The sequence below is a fragment of the Anarrhichthys ocellatus genome, unplaced genomic scaffold (genome assembly GCF_004355925.1).
Source record: "Anarrhichthys ocellatus isolate YVR2014 unplaced genomic scaffold, GSC_Weel_1.0 scaffold43, whole genome shotgun sequence".
Lineage (NCBI taxonomy): Eukaryota > Metazoa > Chordata > Actinopteri > Perciformes > Anarhichadidae > Anarrhichthys > Anarrhichthys ocellatus.
Genome location: NW_022280073.1, coordinates 125,093 through 146,839, shown reverse-complemented (window position 1 = coordinate 146,839; position 21,747 = coordinate 125,093). Strand labels below are relative to the sequence as shown.

Genomic DNA, 21,747 nt, shown 5'->3' with positions numbered 1-21,747 from the left:
TTTAGGTCATGGCTTTTACTTGTAATTCATATTAGTTCACACAAACACTCTCCATTCATCTGCTACTGGCCCGGCCCGTCTGTCAAATTTTAAAACTCAATGTGGCTCCCGAGCCAAAAAGTTTGCCCACCCCTGGTCTATATGATACGTGTATATGTTGTGTAATGGTAAAATATGCATTTGAACTTTGTGTCCTCGATGTGAACTCGCAGTGAACTCGAAAACTTACGTGTCATCTATTAAGGAAAATGGCTACTGAAAAAGTAGCAAAACTTTTAGAGTGGCAGAACAACTTGTTCCTTATATGGAGTAAAGAAAGTGCAGACTAAGCAGTAATCAGAACTGGTGGTTGAAAACACCTCATGTTACCTTGAATGTATCGAAGCTGTGAAAAGTCAGCTGGATACAGCAGACAAGCCCTCATGGGGGGCTGCACTTTGAATCTAACTTGTTGCTGTGTAAATAAAGGAGCCTGTGTGTTACATATTTTGAAGTTTTTACCACAGACTGCTGAATACGTACTCTGTTGTATACTCTTCCCTTGCAAGCAAATAAACGGAGAAAAGACAACTTTGAATCGTCTGAAGAGTTTATTATTGATTTGTGAACAAAACTCTTCTCCCGATTAACTTAGAAATCTTCCATCACAATTGTTACATTGTCAACACATTGTAAACGTTTGAAGTTGTAAGAAAAAATAAATCCCTCCAATCCTCATGACAACCCCATATGGAATAATAAGTATACTTTACACAGGCATCACATTTTTAGGGCCCGAGCTACCGACATCGGGCCGCAAAGGCCCTATTGATATTGTACCCGTTTGGGTAAACGTACGCATGGTTGGAGGACTTGCCATGCATGAAAACTCACCAAATTTTGGGGACTTGTCAGGCCTGGTGAATATAGCCATCTGAAAAAGAATGCATCTTTCTGTGTTAAGAAATGGCTCTCTAGCGCCCCCTACAAGTCGGACCGGTGACGCCCCTCGGCCAGTATTTCCAATTGACTTGAAATTTGACACACATGTCCACTTGAGCTACAGCTACAAAAAAGCCAATCAGACCCCTAAGCTCCGCCTACTTAGATTTTCCGCCATATTGAATTAAGTGGAAAACACATTTCTGCGAACTCCTCCTACATGCTTAGTCCCATTACTACCAAATTTGCTGTGGATCATTACTGGATCTACGTCATCAAACATTATCAAAAGCTTTTTGATATCTCTTTTTGTTTACAAGATATGGACCAATAAACTTCTTAGGGGCGTGGCTTAATATCAATACATATAACTTCTCAACCGTTTGTCCTAAAATTACCAGATTTTCAGCATATGTGCACATTGCATCCTCTAACATACCTTGAGATTTATTTTGCATTCAACAACTAGGGGGCGCTACAGTAAACCCTCGAAGTTGTGCTTTTTGTCACTTTTTGCAGATTTCAGCCTTCGCACTTTAACGAACTCCTCCTACAGATTTTAAGCGATCAACTTCTCCTCTGGTCAGGATGCTCTTAAGACCTTTGTGATTAAAAGTTATCAAAATCGAGAGTTTTCATAGAAGAACCTTGATGTGGCGTGGCGGCCATTTTGCCTCATTGTTTATGAAAATATAACTTCTTATAAGTTGTTATAACTCCAAGGTACTTTATCTCATCCACACAAAACTTATTTTGCATGATGCTACTTCAAGCCTAAACATATTTCAATAATTCATAGCGCCGCCTACTGGCTAAAGGAAATGTCATATTTTATACTTTTAATTATTCCTCCTAGCCAGGTGACCTGATGAGTCTAAAATTTGGTAAGGATAGCCTTAAGACATTGATGATGCCTCATCATGAATTTTGTGAGTTTTCGTGGAACGCTGTTGCCGTGGCGACGCATAGTTTGCCATGAAAAAGGAAGCTGATGGTTTAGTGGGTTGGGATGCTCAAAAACTCATGGAACTTTGTACATGTGTCACAGGTCATTGGAAGAAATAGTTTATATGATTTTCTTTATTGGCCGTTTTCAATTGCCTCTATAGCGCCCCCTACAATATTTCAAAAGAGCAGCCCCAGCGCTACGTTTTGGCTACATGTATGAAACTTGGTAGGCACATGTATCCTATGGAGACTTAAAAATAAGTCTCTTGGGACCATGCTCTAAACCCTACCGGAAGTCTGCCATTTTCAATTTTGTATGAATTTATACAATATTTCGACGATGCAGCCCTCGCAGTACGTTTCACTATCTATATATAAAATTTAGATGTATAACATGGTAAACAGATGGATCACATGTAGACTGACAAAAAAGCCCCTGGAGCTCTAAGCTCTAAACCCAAAACCGGAAGTTAGCCATTTTGAATTTAGTGAAAAAAAACACATTTTTGCGAACTCCTACACGCTGGCTCCGATTTCTACGAAATTTGCTGTGGATCATAAGTGGATTAAATATTTTTGATATCGCTTTGCATTTACTAGATATGGACCAATACACTTCTTAGGTGCGTGGCAAAATATCAATACACATAACTTCTCAACCATTTGTTCTAAATTCCCAAAATATTCAGCACATGTGCACATCGCATCCAGTAACATACCCTGAGAATTGTTTTGCATTCGACCACTAGGGGGCGCTACAGTAAACCCGCAAAGCCTACTGGCTAAAGGAAATGTCTGATGTAACTCAGCTGGACTTGTTCCAAACGGTCCCAAACTTCTCATGCTTGATAACACTCATGGCCTGAGGATGTCTACAAGCTAATTTCCACTAATACTCACAGCGCCACCTGCTGGCGAAAGGAAATCTGGATTTTATGATAAACACCTCCGATTTACATGACTTTTACACAATGTGGTTTACATTTGACACAGAGCAACATGATGCATGTTTGCACGCGTTCTGCAGCGCCAGGCAGCGGATACAGGAAGCATCAGACTATTTGCAAAGCATCATTTCCGGCATCAGGCGGTCCACGCGAGATTAAAAACGTCTCACTCGCGGACGCGCTGTCCGACGGTCACGGACGTTCTCGGCCGCGCAGGCCGGAGTCCCGCCGCCACCCCCGACACGCTGGAGGATGCGAGGCCCGTTCATCGCTGCTCGCAGCTTTAATATATATTTGTTTCAAGGACGGTGGTTTAACAGTATATTGTTGTGATTACACTTAGTGGAAGAATGACAGCATTATTCAATTGAATTAGATGTATTTGCTCAGGCACAAAACGGTCAAATTATGTTTGGAAGTTTTCACATTCAAAATGTTACCTCAGTAACAGTACAGGAGTGTTATCAGCCAAATGCACTTCAAGTGTCAAAGGTACTCTTTATGCATCAAAATGGCTCCTGACAGTTTCATTGTTACATTGTGGTATCAATATTACTAATGTATTTATGTGTAAGTATTTCAATGTTGTGGCTCGGTCGAGGGCAAGCTGATATCAAGGATTACCAACTGGGCAAAGAGGGCAAATCCCCGCAAAACCCTGACACGCCCCAAAGGCATCTGCTTTGATTAATTCCACATTTGTTCTGTAATATCCATAACGCACAATCTACATAAATAAATAAGGGCCATAAAGTGGCTCCATCCTGAGGCTCGGTCTCAGAAAAGGGACCATTTAAAGATTTAGTTGATATTAGACTTCAATGCACAATCTTGAATACTTTTATTTACTTTTTAAGTAAAATGAAAAACAAAACAACTTTAGGAACCAAAGAGGGAAAAAGGCCCAGACCTCCCTTTAGCCTCTTGACCACCTTATTCTGGTCCTGACAGATGGGGTTGGTTTGATCCATAAGAATGCCTCATTTTTCAGAAACTCATCAAGGCTTTGTAAAATCTTAGACTACAATGCAACAAGTAGTATATCGAATGTAAATACTCAAGTAAAATAGGACTGTGAAATATGAAAATGTACTTACACTAAGTACTGTACTTAGTAAATGTACTTAACATTCCACCACTGGAATTTGGAAAACTATCTATGTTTGCGCAATAGGCAGTCTGGTGTTAGTGGGCAGGTGTGGGTGAATAGTGGGGTGCTGATGAATGAATTCACTTTATTTTTATAGCACCTTTTATTCACAAAATGCAACACAAAGTGATTTGCAATTCAGCAACAAAAAAAAACATTCATCTACACAAGGAGGATTAGAGACATTGTGTTTCTATTATCTAAAAATGACACCAACAACAACAAATCATAAAAGGTTAAAAACATAAAGCTACTAGTTAAGTGCAATATTAAAAAGACGTGTTTTGCATTGCCATTTAGAACTGCTACTGAGTCAGCAAGTCTTACATTTACAGGCAAACTGTTTCATGTATTTGGGGTGAAATGACTAAAAGTAGCATCCCCAAAGTCTTTTTGTGGCGACCTCAAGAACAGATGTACGGCAAGTAGGGATCAGGTGACGGGAGAACGGGAGGAATCAATGAAGGACTAACGACTGGACGGGCAGAATAAAACAGGATGGCATCTGTACAAAGTAAACTCACACTGTAATCTGCCAGAATCGGTGCAGTTTTGGAGTGAGACAGGAGAAAAGGTGATGTCGTGTTCTTCGCAATAGAACATCTGTGACGTGTCGAGTCTTGGCCAATCAGCGTTCAGATGTCTACAGCGTCTTTCACTCCGTTAAAGTTTAAGTTACGTTATGTTCCGTTACCATTCAGACTTGCTGGGTTAAGTTAACGTCCACTGCATGCGGAACTTTATCGACTGTTAACGTTCGTCATTATCACGATTTAGGAGGAAAAAACGTAACGTGATGAAACATGAAGCCCCCCCCCTGTTCCGGTTCAGTTCACGCGGTCACTCATTAACGTTAAACCGGAACACCGGCGCATCTGGTTGCAGGTTGTTGTTTTTTAACTCAAAGTAGAATGAGATGATTTCGTGGTGATAATAACTTGAAACATGAGGCCCAGATACTGATGCGATGATGAGGTCAAAGAGCTTCAGGAAGAGGAGGCTGTTTGTGTAGCGCAGCTTGACGCAGGGCTGAGATGTGAGTGGAGCTGGGCCTGGATAAAGGTGGAGGTCTAAACAGACGTGAGTACAGCTTCCTGCTGTCACAGTATTCTAAATACATTGATAAGGCAGGGTATGCTAAATGCAGCCTCTGCTCCAAGGAGATAAAGTACAGCAACAAGGGCTCACATGTCCTCTCATCACACTGCCAGACACTGTTCACTGTGATGACCACAGCCAGTGTACTAACAGTCCCACGTGCAGCTATTATTATTATCACAGCTATTATCACAGCTATTATTTTACTTTTAGAATGCTACATTTTAAAGCTCATATTTAAAATAAAATGCTCCAGATATGTGTGACACATATCTGGAGCATTTTGTTTAGTTTTGCACAGGTTGCACGTTATTGTTGTTTTGAAAAGATATGCAGTGTAAAACTCAGTAAAACTCTTTATTGCCAAATATTTGAACTTGCTTTGTTTAGTTTTTCACAGGTTGCAGTTTATTGTTATTATCTTAGAAAGATATTCAGTGCAAAACAGGTGAATTGCAGCCAGAATAAGCTATTTCTTTCCAAATATTAGTTATTTTTTGCACAGATTGAACTTTATTTGCATTGTTCTAACAAAGTGATTGCACATTGTATTTGTTTTTGTCTGATGGAGCAATCTGGTTTACTTGAAAGTAATTGCAATTTTCTTTATTCTATTATTTGAAAAAGCACAGATGGAAGAGTCACAAAATGTTGTTATTTCAATAAAAGTTCAACATGGACCATTTTGTTACAGTTTTGTTGGGGTGGTGGGGCATCAACATTTTTCTTCCTCCAAAGTGGGGCGTGACAGAAAACGTTTGAGAACCACTGCCTTAAGTAATGAGGCAGAAAAATATAATTTGTGTACAGTTAGTTTTGTTATTGGAAAGATTTCACATTTACAAGAAGAGATGGGCAGACTCAAAACTAAATTGTGGAATTTAAATTTGTTTTTTCAAATCAAGAACTGCATCAATACGCAACACGATAAGAAGCCTTAGAATAAGAAGACAATTAAAACTAATGAATGATGTGTTTGGTACATTTCTTATGGATCAATGATACATTATTTTGACTTTGTATTGCTTCTCTTAATACACTTTTGTATGTACCCCTGGTTTTATCCGCTCAAACTGTTAATGTAGCTATGTTTTCTAAAAGTAGGACAATGGTTCTGAAAAAGTAGAAGCCCTCCATACCAGTAGGTGGCGGTAGCGTTCGCTCCGCTGTTAAACATGAGGCATCATCGCTACAGTAGAAGTAGTGAGTTAGTGTGGTCACACTACGTTCGTTCAGTGAGAGCAACAGGAAAAGAGCACAAGAGTCCCGTCGGTAGCACCAATAAAACGCCTTACACCAGATAACATGAGACCAGGTAAGTTACAATATATACCAATGTGTTTAGTTGTTTATTTTATAATTTGAGTGTCTACTTTGTTAAGCTGTCCTCGGTGTGTTTGAAGTTAAAGGCGCTAATAGGTGTTCGGCCTACTTCGCCACGCTGCTCCGTTAACCGTACGACAAACTGTTAGCAACTGAGATAAAAGTGTCAAGTGTGTGTGGCCGCTCTCTCCATGGATGTAGGTGACATGTAACGGCTAAAATAAATGTTCATGTTCGGTTAATGCGTAAATAAGCGTTCACCAGCAGCACGCCGTGCAGCCCACGAGTCGCTAAACACACGTGTTCAGCCTCCCGTCACCAGCACCAAACCAGCCACGAGCCCTCGACATTATCTGCTTAATGTGTTTTATGTCAAATTATTGCGCGTATTGCATTGTTTACTGTGCAAAGTCGGAGGCGTTTGACGAGGCTACATTCTTTCTCGACACGAGGCTACAGCTCGAAAGTTAACGTTAGCTTCAGCTAATATTAGCCCGGATTGGAACCTCGTGTGGCCAGACTTGTATGCGTACCGTTATTTTAAACTTTAAACCCGGGGTGTTGGCGGCTGTAGAACGTTTAATACATTTGATGTGATGTGGAAAAATAAAGTTGAATAAAATAACATCGCAGAAATACCTTAAAATCGAATTGTTAACGGTACGCTGCGGTGTTTCGGGCAGCTAGTTAACACGGCAACAAAAAACGTTTTTCCTGGGCTCGAGAGTAAGGGGTTCCATGTTGCCATTGGCTACCATTTTGAGAAACTGGCAACCAATTCTTGTCCTTACTTTTCAATATGTAAAACAAAGGACGGTCAAACCGTTCACCCCAAATATATACAATTTTAAATAGTCAATAAATTATTTAATATAAATAATATTTAGATATTGCGGTTACAGTCAGAGCCGGAACCAGACAACGCTGCACGTGCGTTCAAGTATCTGTTTTAGACAACAGTAAAGTTAATCGTACGACTAGCTCTCCGCCTGTTAACCACTATTAAAAGTTAGCACCGAGCCTTGTTTTGTCGGAGGTCCATTTTGTTTGTCTCGTGGTATTCCATTCCATAGACGTTAGTGTGTTTTAGAAATAAAGGTAGCGGGAAAGAACAAGGCTAACTGCTAAGTGTATGTAAACAATGCATGTTTCTTCAGAAAATAGACTTTGCAAAGGAAATCCACTGAGCATGTCTGTTACTCCTCAAACGATATGTCCACAGGGTAGCCTGAAATAAGACACAGACCACTCAGGCTTGTTTCAGGGTCACATGTGCAGCCATCTTTCTATTATATATTTTTTTTACCACATCACATTGTCATCACTCCTTGCTCTTCCAATCAACAGTGGTGATGGAGCGCCGCTGTGATGAAATAAAATTGTTCTTCGTCACTACCGTGTATTATGAATAGCCCCCCGCATCTTTTGAAGAGGTGCACAAGGGCTCTTTGGGATATGTGGGTGTTAACTCAGTCGGTAGAACCACAACCCCCTAATGTCCCCTGTTATCTGTGTTTAATTTTAAGGGTTCAGTCCTCGTGGAGGAAGAGGAGGCTTTGGTGATCGTGGAGGAAGAGGAGGCTTTGGTGATCGTGGAGGAAGAGGAGGCTCCGGTGATCGTGGAGGAAGGGGAGGCTTCGGTGACCGTGGAGGACGAGGAGGATTCAGAGGAGGAAGAGGTGAGATTGGGGGAAGTGGATGATAATATAAGTGTTGTCGCTGTCCTGCTATCTGTATTATCGCATCATGACGGTGTTAGAAAATATAGAGTATTGTTTGTAATACTGTATCGATTGTCCAAAACACTATTGCTTTTTAATTAATAGTTTACATGCAGATATTATCTGAGTCAATACTATGTGCAAAGATCAACCCTGCATACGTGAATGTGTTTAACCTAAATACAGACTGAACTGTTTTTGACAGGAAGTGAATTGGGAGTAATGAAACGCAGCACATTTTGGGCATAACCTCTGATAAAAGCATGGGTTTGTTGGTATAACCAGGGCACAGATCTATTTATAATGAGTCTGTTTTTTTTTTTTTAAGGTGGATTCAGGTCCCCAGAAGGTGGAGGATTTCGTGGCCGTGGGGGCGGCAGAGGCGCCCCGAGAGGGAGGGGCGGCGGCAGAGGAGGCTTCGGAGCAGGGAGGAAGGTCACGGTTGAGCCGCACAGACACGAAGGTTTGTTTTAATATGGGTTATACCCCATTTCGGCCTCTACTTGTGCGTACGGGTGGAATGGTACCTTTTTGTACGCCCTGAACCGTTCTGTTCAGCGAGTGTATTCCGTTTGGTACGTCCTGCGACCCAAATAGTCTTAATGTCTACTCCTCGTGTACAAACTGAAGTTGGGTATGCCACTTAAAACATATACAGCATCACCCAAATGTGTGGATTCGTGGAACAATTATTATAATAAATTACATATTAGTTGTGTTTTTTTCCCATACTGTACTCAAAAAATATCGTACCGTGGGTTTTGTGTACTGTGTACTCTACTAATGCAAATGTAAAGTGATGTAGTATAAAACCCAGTGAAAGCATATATCCACCTTTTAGATAAACGGGGGGGAAACTGTTAGTTTGTTAGTTTCATTCTCTCTCTGCACACAAAGGGAATGCAATCTAATTGACTCGGCACTGACTTGTGGTGTGTTTGTTTCCACTCAGGAGTGTTCATCTGCAGAGGGAAGGAGGATGCACTGGTGACCAAGAACATGGTGGTGGGAGACTCTGTGTACGGAGAGAAGAGGATCAACGTTGAGGTGAGAACGTGGTTCCTCGCAGCACAGCGGTCGGATCCTAACTGCTGACCTTTGCCACATTGAAAACAAATAGTTTCAAATGATAACTGGAGGAAAAAATTCCTACACCCGTTTTGCGGGTCTTTTACTCCTGAAATAAATAATACCGAAAACCAGGTTGTCTTTTAAGTATTCTCTGCGCAGAGAAGGTTCAATCATCACAGAATGCGTACAGTCTCAGTGAGGAAGAACTGTTACTGTTCCATGGGCAGTCTCTTCTCCAATATCCGGATTGGCGACTTTGAGACACACAATAACAACAACTCTGCATCGGTCTTAAAGACTCCTGGTCTTGTGATTCAGCAGCTTTTGTGACGAGACTGTGTTGAATGCTGTTTTTCTCTCTCTGTTAGGAAGGAGATGTGAAGATTGAGTACAGAGCCTGGAATCCGTTCCGCTCCAAGCTGGCAGCAGCCATCTTGGGAGGAGTAGACCAGATCCACATCAAGCCCGGGTCAAAGGTCATGTACCTGGGAGCTGCGTCCGGCACCACGGTGTCCCACGTCTCTGACATTGTTGGACCGGTGAGTACTACGAACTCTCAGTGCATCTCAAAAGTTTGAGTTGTTTTAATGTAAAGGAATCCAATACAACGCATCCACATTCAGAAATCACCACGCGGCCCTTTTCCATCAAACGTTTCCAGGAACTTGAGATGATTAAAGTTCAGAATGGCCAAACAGCATGGTGCTAAATTCTCTAGCACACTGACCATATCATCCAGCCAAACTATAAAAAATGTGTTGTTTTTTTTTTTAAAAGAACCCCCTACAGGTTTCGTAATAGTGACCCGTGTCTTGTGTGTTACAGGAGGGGCTGGTCTACGCTGTGGAGTTCTCCCATCGATCGGGTCGCGACCTTCTCAACGTGGCAAAGAAACGCACAAACATCATTCCAATCATCGAAGACGCCCGTCACCCACACAAATACCGCATGCTTGTTGGTAGGTAGTCCCGAACCACCGCAGTAACGCCGCAGACATTGTCAATGTTCCAAAAGGGATTTCATGATACGCTTTAATATTGTACATTTTTGGTGAGAAGCTTGAGGCAGATCATCAGGGATTAATAATATATTTGCCTATAAATGAGTGCATCTTGAAGTACATGTGTTTTTTTTTTTTTTTTTTTTTTTTTTTTTTTTTTTTTTTTTTTTTTTTGTTTTTTTTTGATTGAACTAATCATTTTCTGGTATCGTGACATCCCTAGTTCCAATAGCAGTCTGTTCTGAACCACAAATCCTGCCACTTTACCTACACAATGCACACTTGAACATGTAGCTTGATGTATTGTTGTAAAGGCCAATGGACGGGAAGAAAAGCCTAAGTCAGTGGCCGGGGCTCATCTCAAACATGAAGCCAGAAATGAGTGGTCAGTAATGGTCTCTCTCTCTCTATAGGCATGGTGGATGTGATTTTTGCTGATGTTGCCCAGCCTGACCAGACGAGGATTGTTGCTTTGAACGCTCACAACTTCCTGAAGAACGGAGGACACTTTGTTATCTCCATCAAGGTACGCTGATGTCCGCAGCCCTCCAAACAGTTAACACATAAAGCACTAAACAACTCCAGCTCACTTAAGGCGGGCTGACCTTTTTTAAGGTGGACCAGCTATTCTCAAAGTGACAAGCTGCTCCTGAGTTTTGCTTTTCTTTTATTGTTTCTACCTGTCTATCTCACATTAATGGGTAAAAATTCATTATTGTTGTCAGTTAAATGGTTGATTAACATTCCTACTGCAAACTATGCTCCGTTAGTATAAGGAAAACACAAAGTGAATGTCAGCAATGTGTATATATTAAATTGACCCCAGTGTAAAGTACTTTGTTGTAGCTGAACTAAGCTGCTTGTGACTCGTTTGGCGATGATGCACTCGAGTGTATCATCGCCTGTGTTGACTAAATTTTTTTTTTTTTTAAACTTCAGGCTAACTGCATAGACTCGACGGCACCTCCAGAGGCCGTGTTTGCCTCAGAAGTGAAGAAGATGAGCTCTGAGAACATGAAACCACAGGAGCAGCTCACACTGGAGCCCTACGAGAGAGACCACGCCATAGTGGTGGGCATCTACAGGTACGCCACATCCCACTGTCCCCGAGCACAGCTCACTCACCCTGCTCCACTATAGCACAGTTTTAGTCTAAACAAATACCTTCAAACTGTTTTAACGGGTAAAACGGTTAACTGCGGAAGTACCCACCCTGTTTACCAAGCCACACCTAAATGATCACTAATGAAGCCGACGTCTGCCAAAGCGAACGGATAATCTTTGTGCAAGCAAACGTAGCAGCCTCACCAGCTACTCTGATAGCAAACCAGACCAACTGACCCCATGGTGGTGGTGCTCAGACACTCTTGTGTTGTTTTCAGTAATTTATGAACAGATCAGATTAAGTATAACTGCATTATCGGCTTGCTCCAAGGTTCACCGTAAAATCTTGGGTCACTCTAACCTCTAGGCGACACCCCAATTTCAAAAAGTTGATGCATCATGCAATCAAATCGACAAGATCTTAATTTTCTGATGAAGGTTACGCCCACATACAAAACTCACCAGAAGGTCGTAGACTTTCGTGTTTTTGTAACTCATGTAGAAAATGTGGCTCTCTGAATCCCTGGTAAGCTAAAAACCAACCAGTTAGTTGTAGTTGGACTGTCTAATAACTAGCTAAAACCCCCCCCCCCCCCCTTCTTTGGCAGCTCTAGTTTTCTGTCCCAGCTCATATGTATCTAGTTAATAAGTTTGGCCCATTCCTGAAAGGATTTTAAAGCCTCTCTTCAGGTATTGACAGAAAAATAAAACCTGTGGTAATATTTTCATCTTAATTGATCAGTGATTAAAGTAGGACTTACCAGTCTGCATTAAGCTGCTGCATTGACTACAGCTCCATCTGGTGGATTGTTTAAAAATTTAAATTCTTAAATTTACAACACATATGACATACATGAGTTAAAATGGGACTGCTAATTTCTATGGATAAATGTGAATAGAGAGCTGCTTCTCCCCAGTCCTGTGTTTATGTACATGGACTCCTTCTTAGAGGGTTTTAATGAGTCCGAGTTCAGTCGAAATAGTTGTTTCAAGATAAGAATGTACCACACACTATACTTGTAATAATTCTTGACAAATCTATATTCAAATATAGACCGTCAAATACATACACACACCAGTGCAGCTGAAGCTCTGTACACGTTACTCCTTGAAGGGATTTTTTTTTCTTCTTTTTTATAGTTTAGATCTTATTTGCATAGTTTTGGCCATAATTTCTATCGGTTATGGCATTGTATCACTTACTAAAGTCATGTTCAGATTTTTTGGATTCCAACCCATCGTTTATTCAGATGATCTAAACCACTTTATTTGGTGGAATGTTGCTAAGATTCCCTCGTTGTAAATTGGGGTGTCTACAGTCGTTCTACAGTATCTGCAGGTAAACTCTAATAAACGTTAAGCAGTTTGAGGTAGTGAGTACTGTGACCTGTTAAAACAAAAAGGCGTCAAGTTGTGAATTAGGAACTATTAAACTGACATGAACATACTGCTCCATGACCAGGTTTATGAGTTTAGAAGTCTTCCCTTTGAGTTACAGTGACAGGGTTGACACCCCCCCCCCCCAAACCGCTGCAGTCAGCTGGACACACAGCGGCCTGCTCTTTTTCGTTTTGCTTCCTACATATTGTGGTAACACGCTCTTCTGTCTCTCCTCAGACCTGCACCCAAACAGAAGAAGTGAGGCGTGCTGAAGAAGGCTCGGGGATTTCCAACCACCATCTTCTTTTTATTCTTGTCCATCTCTCTCCTCTCCTGCCTCTCCTACCACGAGACCAGCAAGCGGACTCAAACATGTCTGGGTTTCCTTCTTTTGACTTTCACTGACCAAGCATCAGCTGCTTGAGTCTTTCTATAAACAATGAGTTTGGGAGCACATCGCATAACAGTTGGTTGCCAGATTGGAGTATGTCATGTCAGTAGTGCAAGTTTTCATAATATGTTGAGCTTCACCACCCTTATTTTCACACCTGTTATGCACAAGTGATGCGTATATATCCAACTGATAAGGATGTTTCTGTAACTGCACACCAGGAAGACGAGTAGAAATGAATGACACTGTAAATTATCCAGTCTTGTGTGGTGAGTTGTAAGGGAATTATTTTTTTTAATTCACCTGCTGCTTGCTTGTGAACAGTGTACTTTCTAAGAAGTATTTCAAATAACAGAATAAACTGCTGCAAAGCTTTGTTGAATGACTTTGATGCTGTTAAGCAAGTTTAAATCTCAGCTACATGGTTTTATTTTGGCTCCAGTGAGGTTTTTTGTTTGGTCAGTGCTTTTATTTCGATTTTTTTATCTCTTATTAATGCTCTCTATTCTTTTCTTATAGAATGTCTTTTTTTCTTTACTGATTACCGCCTTTTTATCTGGGCGCTTCTGAATCCAGATAGCTCAACCCCGGTTTGGTACGGATATCCCAACTAGCCACACACCAGATGGCTGGTGTTGGTGTACAATACGACATCTGTCAGAACTTGTCTACGGGCTTAATGTGTACTTATTGCACAATACCCACACTTAGTTAAGGACCCTTAATGCTGATCTGTTTAGCGGTAAGGTGTAAACGTGTGTACAGACAAATAGAGATGGTGCCTTTTCTCCACTCTGACATGTAGTTTGATAGCAGAATCCTTTGTGTTCACAGAGTATGAAGGAGAGCGGTTGTAATTTGCAACAATGTATGCTTTGAACAGTTTATATATTTGTTTTTTGACATATAATGGCAACTTTGTTTTAATAAAATGTTTGATTGCTATTTTTGATTGTTTCTGATCTTTGACTACACAAAATATTGCCCTTTTAAACAATTACGACCAATTCGTAGTTATTAAAAACAATGGACGTCCTCCTGTTAACAGATTTCCAAAAGTGGCAATGTGTCGGTTCAGGTCCTTGGTGCAGCACCAGCATGTCTGAGATGTCTTTGGTATTGGTAAAACCTGGGTTTAGAACTAATACATTTGTCTTCTGTCCGCTAGTTTGAGTGAACCAGTCTTCCGATGCGGAGTGTTGGCTGTAAACGTTATTAAATGTAGCCGCTAAGCAACACACCGTTAACTCCACCGGCTCGCGACAAGCTGCCTCTGTGTCCTCTAAGCTCATACGCGGACTCCGGAGAGTTCCGGTAGAGTTTTTGCTACATGAAAAGAAAGTACAAACTACGTTAAATACCAACTTTTGGAAGGTAGTTGGGTGACTGTCCGCGGTGGATTTGTTTTGGCAGCCATTTTGTGGGAACATTTCTCTGGAACGCGCTGGGCCGTACTTGCCTGGTGTCGGGAGTGCGCTCTCAATGCAGCCCCTCTCCTTTGACCGATATTAACATCACGGAGGGGCTGGCCAGCTCAGAGCTAGCTGTAGCTGTGCCTGCTAAAACACATTTATTTCATAACGCCTGCCTGGATTGTCCAGCGGCCAATCGGCTGGACGTTGCCCGACATGCAGCCTGCAGTGTGCGGACTGTCTTCCTCTTAATTCCAATGGCAGTGTTTTATTAGACAGCTAGCATGCTAGCTAATAGCTAGCTAATGTTAGCTTCTTGCCTTTTAAATTAATATATAAAAAAAGCTGACGACCTTGTTAACCCGACCGGCCCACGCTGTAAATGTATGGTAGCATCTTGTATATCTGAGAATAAATCTCGGAACAAGTAAATTACGTTTGCTGAGTGGAGAGAAGAAGAGTTGGAGGTGGTCGAGGTGCCCACCTCTCCTTAGGCACGGCTAGCTGCGCCGGCAATCAGTCCCCATCCACAACCCGCTCTCTGCGCTCCGGAGAATAACGCAATCTTACTGGAAACTAATTTCACAGGGATTTTATCGGCAAACAATTCTGCAACACATTACTTGGATTTGTGCTGTGGAAGAGGGCCGCCTGACCCGGGGGAGGGGGCTCGGTTCGTGTGGACGGAGAGAGGGGTTCCGAACATGGCTGCTACTGAACATGGCTGGAGCTTGGTTCGACACACCGCCTGAGGTAAGACATAGCCGGTCGTCGGTATCTTTTTTTCCCATTGATGTATGAATTTGGGGCTGGTTGGGTCTTGTCTCTAATATCTGTGTTAGAGGTGTGACAGTCCATCAGTGGTAACAGTGCTTGGTAGCATGATGTTACCGCTTCCTTCGTTATTCGCCCCTGTCACCCGGCCTCGTGTCCCCATTCCTCTGCTGGTCAGATGGGGGGGGGCAGGCTTCGGTGATATAAATAGGTTAATGTCGGCGTTGGACAATGGGTCGTGTTGAACAATTAAGGCTTGGCTGTCGTAACTACAGTAGCGGAGACGTGCAGTATGATGATGGACTACATAACGTTACCCCGTTTAAGCAGCATGCAATGTCCTCTAAGTCTAACGATAGCCCCTTCTAGTGTACCGTGTGACCGTGTTGTTTCTGACAGCTAACCATCTGGCGACTTCACCAAGTGTTGGGTTAGTCATAAAGAGGCTAACAATTGATGCGATCAGTGTGTGTGTGTGTGTGTGTGTGTGTGTGTGTGTGTGTGTGCGCGCGCGTGCGTGTGTGTGTGTATCTAGGCAAGCTTCAGTAGCAGAGGTATCGCGACCTGCCCTGAGTCAACGCACGACACCAAATAGAATGGAAAAGGATGCCGGTTAATAATGGGAGACATGTGAGATGGATGGATGTGTTGCTTCATACATATTGTCTCGTGTATAGTAGGTGGTTATACCCCGATGTGACATGTGGATGGCCAGCCGGCAACCCCCGACTGTCCTCTGCAGATCTGCAGCAATCATCTGCTAGAGCAGCTAAAGGCTAGCCGCTAGCTTAGCTACCGCATCAGCCCCAGCCCCTACCCTGCCCTGGAGTAGAGGGACACAGGCGCTCAGCTGCCGGGAGATGGCTGCTCCCAGGAAAGGAACAGGACTGTGAGGATGAGACCAGTGCTGATGCACAGCTGGAAGACATCTTGACATCTCCTCTCTGTCTGCCTATATATGGGGTCTCCTCTTTCTGTCAATGACTAACTAGAGACGCCATGGTCTGAAATTTTGCCGATTTAAATAAGGAGGTTTGTAACGAATTATATATTCTCCCCCCCCCCCACACACACACACACAGACTCTTGCTGAAGTTGGGGTTACTGCTTTTCTTTTTTTGATTCTCAAAATGGACATTTTCCCCCAACCTCTTCTTCTCATCTCATTTTTTTCATTCATTCTTTCTCTTCTCAAATCATTTCTTGCTGCTATTGAATCACAAATAAGCATGATTGTGTAGTCATTCATCCACTTCCATCAAGAGGGCCTCATATAGGCCATTATGGGAATATCAGATGGGAGGAAGGACACGTTCCCTCAGGTTGAAGCTTCCCTCAGAAGTGTCCTGCTGACCAGTGAAGACGCGCTTACTCGATATTTGAGGTTCCAGTAGAATTTGACTTATAAATCCAGGCAGTGGCACTGCCATTTAGCTACATGTGACTTATGTTGCGGGAAAAAGTCGTTCCGAAAATGTTCTCAACTAGCACGGAAAAAAACTGAGTGAAATAAATCTGAATGTTTTTTCCCCCGATTGCTGCTAGGTTGTCCTGTAGACATCCCATCACAGCATCAGTTGCACCGTCACAGAGGATCCAGTTAAAACGTTGAGTTTGTGCCGACTGCCAGCTATGGCGCTCTGTTCATAATGAAACCTGTTCCGGCTGAACCTGCTGCTAAGTTTCAGTTGGCCTCTAGTAGGCATAAGTAGGAAAAAGCACCTGCGCCCGCTCGGTGGATTAGCCGCTTTACCATCACCAAGGTTTCACCAAATCAATTAAGTGCTTGGTGTTTATGTTAAACTCGACTCTGACACTGGTAACAACACTGTGGCCACAATGTGCATGAGGACACGATATCAAGTCTTGTCAAATGGATCCCAGACTGGGTGCATAGTAGGAGTGGAGCATCTAGGAGCGGCTCTCTCTCTCTTGCTCCAAGATAACGCTCCATCCCACTGACACAATGTTAAGCCCATTCTGTGTCTTTTGGCCTCAAACAGCCAATGGACTAGATCCTTGACTGACAGCACAGCTGTGACAACAAGCTCTGTGTGTGTGTGTGTGTGTGTGTGTGTGTGTGTGTGTGTGTGTGTGTGTGTGTGTGTGTGTGTGTGTGTGTGTGTGTGTGTGTGTGTGTGAGAGAGAGAGAGAGAGAGACGGGCAGATCTGACACACTCATTTAAACATGTTCTAGTCTCCGATAGACTAATTCCAAAACTTAACCGGGAACTCTTGTGTCGCTTACCTTCCTCTTCATCCTCTACTTCCTGTCGTGGTCCCATTCCGCTCCGCTCCCGTCTCTCTACCACTCGGGGATAACGCCGCTGAAACTTTGTTCGACTCGAGCGGATGCGTCTTTGTTTCCGCCGCTGCCTGGTGTGGATCTGTATCTGTTTGCCTCTGTTCACATCTGTCCATTGACTTTGTCCATTCATGTCCCTTCTTAATATTGGTCACGTCTTATAATACAACAGAACTTTTTTTTCTTTCACTGTTTGTGCGATTAATTGGTTTTTGCACACAGGTCCATTGACTCACATGGCCTCACCCCTCTTCATCATGAGGCCTCGTCCACAACATTTTGTCCCTCTCAAAGATGCGACCGTTAAAGAAAGCTACAAGTTAGCCAGAGCGGCTAGCTTAGAATTCAAACGTTAACATTATGAACCAACTGCTCTGTACAGCCCTAGAATAGTCTTCTATTGATGAGTTTCACATTGTGTACACTGATTAGAGGGCACTCCTGATAACCGATGTGCATTGAACATGTATGTTTGTGCGTTGAGCTTTATGTGCTGTGCACTGGATGTTAGATAGGGCCCATAGTATATATCATGTATGTGTATAGTATTCTTTTTCATTTTATTCGATTCCAATTTAAATATGTTTTATTTGTGTGTAGCGAGAATGGGCTACAACTTATATTTCATTGTGCAACCTTGTGTTGTAAAGGGACAAATAAATGAACCTTGTTACCTTGTATGCAGGCTTCTCATATCAGCCAACTTTTGAAGTCGCAAATTAGATCAGCTTTAGCTGGTTAATGTTAATTCAGTAATGGCCAAAATGCTTGGCTGAGGTCCGTGTTTATTTTATTAAGATTGTAGTTTTTGTAGTTCAACAGGTACAGAGTTGTGCCTCCTCTCTATAGGAATGATCATCTGATCACATCACGTCTGTTTAACAATCGCCACCTTAAACTTTGACTTCCAACAAACGTGATCAACTTCATAGTTCTGAATCTGGCCCTTTTGGAGGAAGGAGCTTGTGAAGGACAGTATGCCACAGCTGTTATCTGCATGAGTCCGAACATTTGAATTAACATTTCATATATTCTGCTGCTCGTACTGTACCTATGCTGCCACTAAAAACTGCAGTGTTTCTGCCTTCTCAGCCAACAAGAGGAGATTTGATGAATGGATTTGATACTGGATTTTAATTCAATGACATGCTATCAGATCCCATTCACAGACCGAGCATGTGGCAACTCCTAGATGGATGCACATGCAGCCTGGCTGTAGTTACTCTTTTGGAGGAGATTCCATCTTGGTTCCCTTCTGCTTTGCGGGCAGAATTAGCCTTTAGCTGTCAGTGAGGACTCAAACAGACAGAGCGACCTTCCAGACGCTCTGTTTTGGGGTTTGTGTGTAAATAGAAGAACATAAAAGGTGACCAAAAAACGGCGTTCCATCCACCCACAGTGTCCAATGAGGGTATTAAAGCGGCAGGATTAATATGCCGATTATCATTATGCATGCTGTTCAACATGACCCCAGAATTTGGTCTACAGACTAGCCTTTAAAAACGGTCCTTCCTATCACCAAAATACAAACCTACTGTAATGGACTGGGGATGTCTTTCTTTTATTTTCTCCTCATCACATTTTTAAGATTTATTCGGTCTCAAAGTAACCCAGTGATAGTTGCCTCTACTTCCATGGCTACAGGAACTGCTTATAGCTAATTTGGTATATTTCGAATGATGCCAAATACAGACTTTAAAAATGTAGCTCCTTTGCAACATTATACTTCCTGGTTCACATCTGCCAAAGCGCCCCCATATAAACCATAGTTCCAAAATGAAGAGCATAGATATCCCCCAAATAGAAGAAGAGGATGTAAGCCGAAGCATCGGTTCTCGTGATATCCTTACAGCAGGCGATAACCTTGGTAGCCGACTAGCTTAGTTAGCTACTGCGCCTATCAGAGGAGTTAGCTAGCAACCTGCCAAGATAGCGAGGCTGCAGGCTAACTACCAAAGCTGAATTTAACCGAGGTTCATAAAACAAGGTGTGTAACCAAACCATGTACACTTCTCATGTGGCGTTGTGGAAAATAACAACAACAACCTTCTAGTGCTTCCCTGCCTTAGTAACGTTAGCACTACTAGCAGTCAGATTGGAGTCAGACTATCAGAACTACCTGCTCAATTTTCTGATTGGCTGTAATTGTAGTTCGAGCGAGGGCCAAGAGAAACACCGAGTGTCCAAGAGTCTGCAAGGTCACAGAGCAGGGACCGTGAGATGGGCAATAAATTGATTCTTATTTGCACAGAATAAATATTTTATTGTGCTATAAATAGCTTTGCTACAAAATATTTTGTACGTTCTTGCAAAAATATATTTTTCAGTGCTCAAAAGGAATATAACTCCATGCAGACCTTCCTCTGTCGAGTACACTGATATAAATGAAAACCCAAATCTTTCCTCAGTCCTCGTTCTGTGCAAAATTGCATTTTTTAAGTTCAGCCGGAGCTCGTCACACGCTTTATCCTCTGTTGCAACTATTTGCCAGGTGAACTGCAGGATGTCGTTGCATTGTGTCGCAATGTATTTATTTGTTATTATTTTTTTGCAGTACAACACCAGCCCCCTGCGTCGGCAACCCCACCGTGCCAGTGGGTTCACTTCTATGAATGACGGCCTGCGTTTTGTTGGTCATGCCGAAACACTAAATTCAAGAATAATCAAGAATCTTTGAATTTCTTTGTGCTTAAAAACCTGCAGCCAGATGAAGCCTGCGTGAGGCCTACCTTCAGCTAACGTAATATGTAATGAGTGTGATAGGCTGTGGATGTTTGAGTGGTTGGGTGATGGGGATTTTCTGGGTTCTTTTCTGTTGGTTGTACAAACTGCTCTGTTACTTTAGTCACAAAGTAACGTGGGTGACTTGTCATCATTGTCTTTGGATCTGGTTCCACACAGCAGACTGCACAACTTCTTCACTCCACTTTCTGACTCAAGATCTTCAATTTAAGACAGGTCAGGCCTTAATTGTGAAACCACCTTATGGAGTTTTTAAAATGCCACCGCTGTCAGGTGTCTGGTGTTTTGTACGGGATGTTTGAAACCTGACAAAATTGATGAGGCAAACGAATGAAAGTGTCTCGGCACACTGAAGTAAAAGAAACGTCACGTAGCATTTGTGCACTTCAGCAGCTTCATTTCAAAGATGGAGGCAGGCAGGAGCGGGCTAACTTGTGTCCGCTAAAGATGACGGCGATGCGTTTCCCCTCGTGTGTGTGGGAGCGAGGGAGGCCCTTGTTGTGCCCAGCCACAGCACACCTGATGCAACTCACGCTTCTACAAGAGACGCAGGTAAGAGCTCACTGTGTGACTGAAGGCACACATCTGAATGCAAGGTGTCAGTTCGCTGTCTTCAGCCACCCTTCACATCCTCCATTTTGGCCATGTTTCAATCAAGTGAATCAAGTGTTCTATCAATCAGGATATGAATGTTATATGAACAAACCCCTCTGTTTAAAACCTTCAGAATATAGATAGGAGGGAAACGGGAAAGTATTTTTGAAAAAAACGTCCTTTAAGGACGTGTTGTCAACAGGTGAATAGGGTAAAAACAAAACCACTAATAGATATCCATGAAACTTCCCCAGTTGATTACTTACATCAAGTTTCAAGAAAATGTTTCTTTAAATTTGAAAATGAGGCAGAATCTAATGCTACCTTTTGGTGAATTTTGGAGAAATCTCCAGAGGCAAAAAGAAAAAGTGTGATTAAATACAGTTTAAAACACTCACAATGTGCTGTGTTGTCAATGTACCACAACATACAGAACATTAGATTAAACTTACAATTAAAGTATTTTTGTTGGTGATGACATCATCACCCCAGCATTGCCATAGAGATGCATTTAAGTGCGAGTTATTCCACAATGAAACGAGGACACGGCTTTATTAGCAGATTGCAGACGTGGACAGTGGAAGATGCAATGATAGATGGGGTGGCATGTAGCGGTGTTTTCTCTCAAGTATTTGTTGACGACTTTATCAAGATTACAGATTATAAAAATTGCTACATTTCTATTTTTCATGGGGATGAGGGAAAGTACAGAAACAAGGATAGAGTTTGATCAACTATCATTATCTCTATGAGAACACAGCAAACTGCTGAGGAAGACTGAGATGTGGTTTAAAGCACCAGAAAAAAAGCTAGTTAGTGGACCTTTAGTGGAGTTAAGATTCTTTTCTCTCTCTCTCTCTCTCTCT

The 21,747-nt window shown here is 42.3% G+C and overlaps 2 protein-coding genes across 2 annotated transcripts in view; both read left to right on the top strand.

Annotated features, from left to right (window-relative positions):
- Window positions 1-6,270: 6,270 nt before the first annotated feature.
- Window positions 6,271-13,999, top strand: fbl (fibrillarin). Its single transcript, XM_031868574.1, has 9 exons — window positions 6,271-6,379; window positions 7,914-8,066; window positions 8,437-8,571; window positions 9,061-9,155; window positions 9,548-9,718; window positions 10,005-10,137; window positions 10,593-10,705; window positions 11,119-11,264; window positions 12,901-13,999. The coding sequence occupies exons 1-9, from the start codon at window positions 6,370-6,372 to the stop codon at window positions 12,923-12,925; spliced, it is 981 nt and encodes a 326-aa protein (XP_031724434.1). The 5' UTR covers window positions 6,271-6,369; the 3' UTR covers window positions 12,926-13,999.
- Window positions 14,000-14,513: 514 nt separating this feature from the next.
- dyrk1b (dual-specificity tyrosine-(Y)-phosphorylation regulated kinase 1B) overlaps window positions 14,514-21,747 on the top strand; it is a 50,110-nt gene continuing 42,876 nt past the window's right edge. The window contains exon 1 of the mRNA XM_031868572.1: window positions 14,514-15,219. The gene's annotated coding sequence lies outside the window, so the exon portion shown is untranslated. The remainder of the gene's footprint in view (window positions 15,220-21,747) is intronic.